Raw genomic sequence first — 8,131 nt, forward strand, 5'->3', positions numbered from 1 at the left:
GGCGAGACCCAAGAGTTCAGGGTTCACCAGGGCCAAGACCCTGGACTATGGAGACGCAACAATACTTAAGTCTTGTTGGTTGTAATGAATTAGAAAAGGACTCAGCTTATTCATACAATCCATTATTTGCCACTGTGGACATCACTGTATATCTTTGAAAGTCCAATGTGCTCTGACGTTAGGGTTTTGGTTTGGAAGGCTGTACACCCAGCAACTGGAATTTTTGTAACATAAGGAGAAATGTCATTGACATACAGCTTCTGAAAGACCCCAGCCTCCCAGCACGGCTGGTTATATATGCTTCCTGTCATCTATGCAGCTAATTCAGCTGTGTACTCACTTGCTATTTTTTTTTTTTTATGTGTGAGGGTTTTTGTATTCACTGATCCATTTTATAAGCAGGTCCCCGAATGACCATCTCAGCCAGAAACAGCACTTGCTGACATGTAGCCTTCCAGAGAGCTCTTTGAGACCGCTGAGAGAGACCCGTAGCCTCGCTCCTTGCTTGAGGAAGGCTCATTAGGAGTCTAGGAACTGTTCAATGGAATCTAATTAGTGTCCCTTCCAGGATGCTGGTCATTGGTAGAAATCTGTGTTCTACGTCCCGGCCCTGCCTCTATGAACTTCCTAGTCTCTCCTTGATTTTACTCTTTATTAGAATTTCAATGAAGTCTCCTCTTGAGTAGAAGATGGAGCATGGAAATCACCTGCCATTTTTTCTCTTTTTTCCTTCTTCCTTTCTTTTTTTTATTTTTTTAGGATGTTGTCTCCTTTCCTAGCAGGGGAACCAGTTTTCACCCACCTCCAACTTTAACAGATGGTATTTGGAGCCTGACTGTGGGTCAAGCTGAGGGTAGGGCTAAAAAGGGCCTCCATCATTTCTTAAGCTTCCTTTCCAAACCAAAAGAGGCTGCTTCACCTTTGAAAATGCTATCTCCTGGTCTTCATTCCAAATACAGGGGAGGAAAAAATGTCTTGTTTCTTCATTTAGGCTCATCTATATTTGTCAAAAATGGCTCAACTCCTGAACAGCATAATCAATGTCATCAAGGTCTTCCAGAATTATGCCGAAGAGAATGGGGACTCTATGTTACTAAGCAAGACAGAGCTGAAGCATCTGCTCCTGTCTGAGTTTGGAGACATCCTTCGGGTAAGACTCATAGACACTTGGCCACAGGGATTCTGACACCTTTGTCCAGGGTCTGATGTTTTATCTGATTTGCTAATGCTTTGCCCTGCAACAAAAAGAATTTCAGGTAGCTCCTTACTAGTTTTTACCCAACACACATACACACACACACACACACACACACACACACACACATACTACACACTCCTCCTTACAACTGAGCTTGAACAGGAGACAATACAGCTTCAAAGCAAATAAGAAATATCTTCACAGAAAACCTGAGATTTATGTTTTCATTTCTATATTTAGTGCTGTCCATATACATCCTCACACATCCTTTCATTCACCCAGTAAAACTTCCTTGGGTACCACTTACCACTTCACACCAGCACATCGCTGGGAACTCTAACATGAACCAAACCAGCTTCTCCTCATTCCAGAAACTTGCAGTGTGGTGAGAGGGAAGTGGATAGATGAACATTTAGAACATAACACGTGAGCTTCCTCAAATGAGTCAATTGATTACTAACAGAGCTGATTTTAAGTAAGTCTTCCTACTCCCTTGGCCATGTTCCCACTGGTCTAGCAAAGGATGAGGTTCTGAGAACCAGCTCATCAAAGACGAGAACAAAGTCCAAGCCACATCAGATTAAGCACTTCTCAGTGACGGAAACTGATCAGCGCATGGATATTGACATGCATCTTAGTATCCGTAGGCAGAAACCTGATTTTACTCTTTGTTTTACCTTCTCACAGAGACCAAATGACCCGGAAACTGTGGATACCATTCTGACCCTCTTGGATCAAGACAGAGATGGCTATGTTGACTTTCATGAGTACCTCTTGTTGGTGTTCAAATTGGTCCAAGCCTGCCATTATGAACTAGTCAACAGGTCACACAGGAAAGGAAAGGGCCAAGAAGACTCTGAGTTTCCTGGAAACAAAAGCAGACAACACAAGCAGAGGCACGAGGGAGGAAAGCAGAATTCTCGCCACAGTCAGTCCGAGAAACGAGGGAGGGACTCTCAGTATAGTCAGTCAGAGAGAGAGGGCCAGGAATCTGGCTGTGGTCAATCAGATTGGGAAGATGGGGACTCCCAGTATAGTCAGTCAGACAGAGAAGACAGGGATTCCCAGTACAGCGAATCAGGGAGATGGGACAAGGAGTCCTACCGTGGTCAGTCACAGAAAAAAGACAAGAATTCCCACCATGGTAAATCAGAGAGACAGGACAGGGATTCTTACTATGATCAGTCAGAGAAAAAAGATAAGAATTCCCACTATGGTAAATCAGAGAGACAGGACGGGGATTCCCGGCATGGTCAGTCAAAGAGTCAGGACAGGGATGACAGCTTTGATCAGTCTGAAAGACAAGGTCAAGAGTCTAGCTCTGGTCAAAGTCTGAGTCATAAATCTAGCAGTGGCCAGAAAAAGCAAGGATATTTCTTTGCCTTAAATCTGTCTGAGAATCCAGTTCAGGAATCTCATTACGGCCAGTCTGAAAGGTTTGGACAACAGTCAAGCAGTGGCCAATCTGGAAGATTCAGACAAAGCTCTTCTTCAAGCCAGGATGACCAAGAGGAATCAGGCTTTTACACACAATCTGGGGGGCTAGGTCAGAAATTAGGCTCTGGCCAGACAAGCAGACAAGGACAGGGTTCCCAGTACGGTCAGACAGGCAGACAAAAGCAAGGTTCCCTTTATGGTCAGACAGGCAGTAAAGGACAGGGTTCCCAGTACGGTCAGACAGGCAGACAAGAACAAGGTTCCCATTATGGTCAGACAGGCAGTAAAGGACAGGGTTCTCAGTACGGTCAGACAGGCAGTAAAGGACAGGGTTCCCAGTACGGTCAGACAGGCAGTAAAGGACAGGGTTCCCAGTACGGTCAGACAGGCAGACAAGAACAAGGTTCCCATTATGGTCAGACAGGCAGTAAAGGACAGGGTTCCCAATACGGTCAGACAGGCAGTAAAGGACAGGGTTCCCAGTACGGTCAGACAGGCAGACAAGAACAAGGTTCCCATTATGGTCAGACAGGCAGTAAAGGACAGGGTTCTCAGTACGGTCAGACAGGCAGTAAAGGACAGGGTTCCCAGTATGGTCAGACAGGCAGACAAGAACAAGGTTCCCATTATGGTCAGACAGGCAGTAAAGGACAGGGTTCCCAGTATGGTCAGACAGGCAGTAAAGGACAGGGTTCCCAGTACGGTCAGACAGGCAGACAAGAACAAGGTTCCCAGTATGGTCAGACAGGCAGTAAAGGACAGGGTTCCCAGTATGGTCAGACAGGCAGACAAGAACAAGGTTCCCATTATGGTCAGACAGGCAGACAAGAACAAGGTTCCCATTATGGTCAGACAGGCAGTAAAGGACAGGGTTCCCAGTATGGTCAGACAGGCAGACAAGAACAAGGTTCCCATTATGGTCAGACAGGCAGTAAAGGACAGGGTTCCCAGTATGGTCAGACAGGCAGTAAAGGACAGGGTTCCCAGTATGGTCAGACAGGCAGACAAGGTCAGGGTTCCTATGGTCAGTCACAGACTGGAAAAACTGAAACACAAGGACAAAACAGATACTCATATTCTGAGCAATCGGAAAAGTCAGGGAGACTAGGTCAACAGAATTTAGGACAGGAAATCAGTCACAAGGGGCAGAAGTTCCAGCCTAGGAAGGAGCAGCAGAGCAGCTACCAGCTGTGGGAGCCTGAGGAGGATAGCCAGCACCACCACCAGAAGCTCTTATTCCACCAAGAAAGGCCACTCTATAACAAAGGACAATCAAGCAGTAGCCAACAGAGCCAAAAACAGGGCCAGACTGGGCAGAGACAGCATGAGGGGCAGAGCCACCAGGTAGAGGAAGAACAGGGTCGTCAAAGCTGGGGTAGACACAGTAGGGAGCATCAGGGAATTTCATGTGGAGGGCAGGACAGATGGACCCAGGAAGAGGAAGATGATGGTAGCCAAGAACGACAAGGAAGACAATCCCTCCAAGGTCAGCAGAGCCACCAGAGAAGAAACAGGCACAGCTCTGGGGAAGCTGACAGTAGCCAAGAACGACAGGGAAGACAATCCCACCAAGGTCAGCAGAGCCACCAGAGAAGAAACAGGCACAGCTCTGGGGAGGCTGACAGTAGCCAAGAACGACAAGGAAGACAATCCCACCAAGGCCAGCAGAGCCACCAGAGAAGAAACAGGCACAGCTCTGGGGAGGCTGACAGTAGCCAAGAACGACAGGGAAGACAGTCCCTCCAAGGTCAGCAGAGCCACCAGAGAAGAAACAGGCACAGCTCTGGGGAGGCTGACAGTAGCCAAGAACGACAGGGAAGACAATCCCACCAAGGTCAGCAGAGCCACCAGAGAAGAAACAGGCACAGCTCTGGGGAAGCTGACAGTAGCCAAGAACGACAGGGAAGACAGTCCCTCCAAGGTCAGCAGAGCCACCAGAGAAGAAACAGGCACAGCTCTGGGGAAGCTGACAGTAGCCAAGAACGACAGGGAAGACAGTCCCTCCAAGGTCAGCAGAGCCACCAGAGAAGAAACAGGCACAGCTCTGGGGAAGCTGACGGTAGCCAAGAACGACAAGGAAGACAAGCCCGTGAAAAGGGTCAGCAGAAGCAACAATGGGGTGGACAAATACCAAGCAGTGACAGGTCCCAAAGAAAAGAACAGGGTGAAGGTTACACCAGGAGGGCCATTAATGTTCACAGCCCCTTCTACAATTACTTACAAGAGCAAAGTCCACGTCATTACTAGGCTGTAGGAGCAGCCGAGCTAAAGCAACATGAAACCAAGGAAGAAGCTTTCCCGCCCAGTCTATCTTTACTTCTGTTTAAAAGGTTGTGTTTATCTTCTCTCTATCCTCTATCTAAAGTGCAAGGGTGCTTTTGAGAGCTAGCATCCACTCTTAGGGCATTTGGGTTTTTTGAGCAATAATTCTAGGGTTTTCTGGTTAGGTGGAATCTAAGTGGTAAATGGGTGAAAGAATTAGATGTTAGTGTTGATCAATTCAGGGATTTAAATCATTTCTTGGTTTGCCCTCTGTACCAGTGAGACTTGATTGGATCATTGAAGGAAAGAACATTTCTCCCTAAAGTTTAGAAGCAGGGAAATTACTCTGAAGATTTCCATGACAACAGAAGAGAGGAAACCTGAGCTTTGGTGAGCTTTGGCTCCTGTGGATAAAACATGGAGAATTGCAAATCTAGAATGAAATGCAGAGGGAGGCTCCTAGAGCATCTCACTGTTTGTAAATTCCCAGGAGCCCAAACTATCAAACTACAGCTCCTGCACCCTCAGAATCCTTCACGAGAAAATTTGTGTGCAGACCATGGAACTGTATTGAAATGCCTAATAAATGATTGGTGAGCAATGACTCTGACGGCTCCTTTGGTGTTTTACTACGGGATCATGTTGTCTTTGCTTGTGGGCCATTTTCTAAGAACAGGACCTCATTTCTTGACTGCTAAAAATCTTCATTCTCTGAGTTTCTGGACGCTGAGAGTCAAAAGAGAACTTATCTAAATATAATTTGCAGCCTCCTCCCTCACCAGAGAATCACATTTGACCTTTAACCCCTCATTCACTGCCATATTCAAATGGTCAATGTCTTGCCGGCTCTACACCTCCCGTGACTCTTGAAAATCCTCTTACATCTCTAGCTGCTCTGCCCCAGTTCTCCTTCCCTGCAGTGGCCCCCAGTGACTTCAATTCACACTCCCTCGCATGACACACAGATCCTTCGGTCTATGACCCAGATGACCTGCCCAGCCCAGTCTCATGAAAGGCCGTTCCCAGGATCACCCAATGCTTCAGCGCACCAGGCTCTTGGCCTTCTCTTAGTTCATCCCATGACGTGCTTGGAGTACTGCCCTGCTATTTTCTGCCTGGCTAGCACCCAGGCATCTCCTGGGTCTCATCATCCTTCTAGTTTCTGCTTGCTTCTGTCATGTCACTTCGCATACTCTACTGTAATAATCACCCCAACCAACTGGGAATTGATAAGTTGGGTCCCTCCCCTACGTGATCTCGAAGTGGAAGCCAGAAGCAGAGATATCGCGAGACTCCAGGTGCCTCGAGACTCCAAATATCGCAATGCTACAGATGTCGCGAGAGAATCGGCATGCCTATAAAACATCGGTGCCTCCGATCTGCCACGTGACTCAGCCGGCCGATCAGGACTATGCACAACTCTCCAGACACGTGGCCCGTCGGTCCCTTCCCACCCCGGCCGTCTGACTCTCCGGAGGGTGCCGGGTCCGAATAAAACAGCAGTCTCTGATAACCCAGTTGGTGTTTTTACCTCCCTCCTAAACCCCCTAACTCTATTTTCAACTATTCAGAAATGAAATGATCTTACTCAGCCTTGTACTGCTCAGCACTTGGCGAAGCCGTGGATGTCCAGTAACATTCAGAAATTGCTTGGAAATGGAAGACATAATTCTGGCTTCAAAATAAATTCCACAAGGCATTTTTGGGCATCTACTGTAAATAAAGTACGGGAGCAGGCAAGAGAGGCTCATCAAACCTCTCATCAAGTCAGACTCAATGAATGAAACAGTGAAGGAAGCAGTAACCATTTTATGTATTTTTTTGTTTGAAAATATCCTTGAAACAATCAAGGATAGAGATGTTTATTTAAAATGGGATAGCCAGGCGTGATGGCGCACGCTTATAATCCCAGCATTTGGGAGGCCGACACAGCCTCAGCTACTACTTAGTGAGACCCTGTTTCAAAATAAAGAATAAAAAATAGGATTGGGGGTGTAGCTCAGAGGTAGAATGCTCCTGGGTTCCACTCCCAATACCAAAATAAATAAATAAATAAATAAATAAATAAATAAATAGGTTAAAATGCACACAAATGGGTTAAATGAGAAGTCAGTCTCCCGTTCAGCTAAACTCAATAACACTTCCCATGCTCTGAGTTTTTCTCCCTCAAAATTCATGTTGAAATTCAATCCTCACAAGAGGTAGGGCTTTTAGAAAAGCCTAGGAAGAGGGCCTGGGCCCTACCATAGTGAATACTAGCATCCTTTAGAAATGAGCTGGGGCAACTAGCCTATCTCTACCTAGTTGCCTCCCCATCCTCTTCGGGCAGATGAGGAGGATCCAGCAGCACAACATCTCTTAGCAGTGGGAACCGGGCCTCACCAGACACCAAACATGCTAGCATCTTGACCCTGGGCTTCCCAGCCTCCAAAGCTATGAAAGATAAGCTGTTATGTACACATTACTGAGTTATATAATAGCTTATTATAGGACAAAAATGAATGTTTTTACACATTTGTTTTCTGAGTCCTGCTCCATTAATGGTTAAAGTAATTCAGAACTAGTAACTAACTCATTAAAAACAGGATGCTATTAAGTGGTAGGCTTCACGGGCAAATTCTGGATCCTTAAAATCTAACCATTTACAATACAGTTGAGAAATTGATTTTTCCTGAACTTATATAACAGATTACCTTCCACTTATTTTTGTACATATTTTCTCCATGGTGATTTAGACCATCTTCAAACCAGTATAAATATTTCATAAATAATATTTGGCCATTTTCTAACCTATTGAGTATACTTGATGCACAGGAAGCTGATCAGCAATGAAAATACTAAATGTAAAGAGTAAAGACAGGACACAACCAACTGGGACACACTTAAAAATCTTGCTTTAAGCCGGTGTGGTGGCGCACACTTGTAATCCCAGCATTCAGGAGGCTGAGACCGGAGGATTGCGGTTCGCGGACAGCCTCAGCTACTTAGTGAGGCCCTCTGCAACTCAGTGAGACCCCGTTTCAAAATAAAGAATAAAAAAATAGGGAAGGGGGTATTGCTCGGAGGTCGAATGCCCCTGGGTTCCATCCCCAGACCCACAAAAAAATTAAAAAAATAAAGATCTTGCTTTAACTGTTTCTTTAAGGGAGAAAACACCACAATTCTACTCATTAACAGCATTTTACAGCCCAAGGGACTTTATTTATTTTTTTACACCTAGTACACCATGAATTC

General features: G+C 45.9%; 1 protein-coding gene across 1 annotated transcript; it reads left to right on the forward strand.

The window, feature by feature from the left end:
* Positions 1-1,012: 1,012 nt before the first annotated feature.
* Positions 1,013-4,889, forward strand: RPTN (repetin; the record flags this gene model as incomplete). Its single annotated transcript, XM_080691597.1, has 3 exons — positions 1,013-1,150; positions 1,886-4,019; positions 4,060-4,889. 3 exons carry the CDS (start codon positions 1,013-1,015, stop codon positions 4,887-4,889), a joined length of 3,102 nt encoding a protein of 1,033 aa, XP_080547723.1.
* Positions 4,890-8,131: the final 3,242 nt, after the last annotated feature.

The sequence above is a fragment of the Muscardinus avellanarius genome, assembly GCF_963383645.1.
Source record: "Muscardinus avellanarius genome assembly, chromosome: 3".
Classification (NCBI taxonomy): domain Eukaryota; kingdom Metazoa; phylum Chordata; class Mammalia; order Rodentia; family Gliridae; genus Muscardinus; species Muscardinus avellanarius.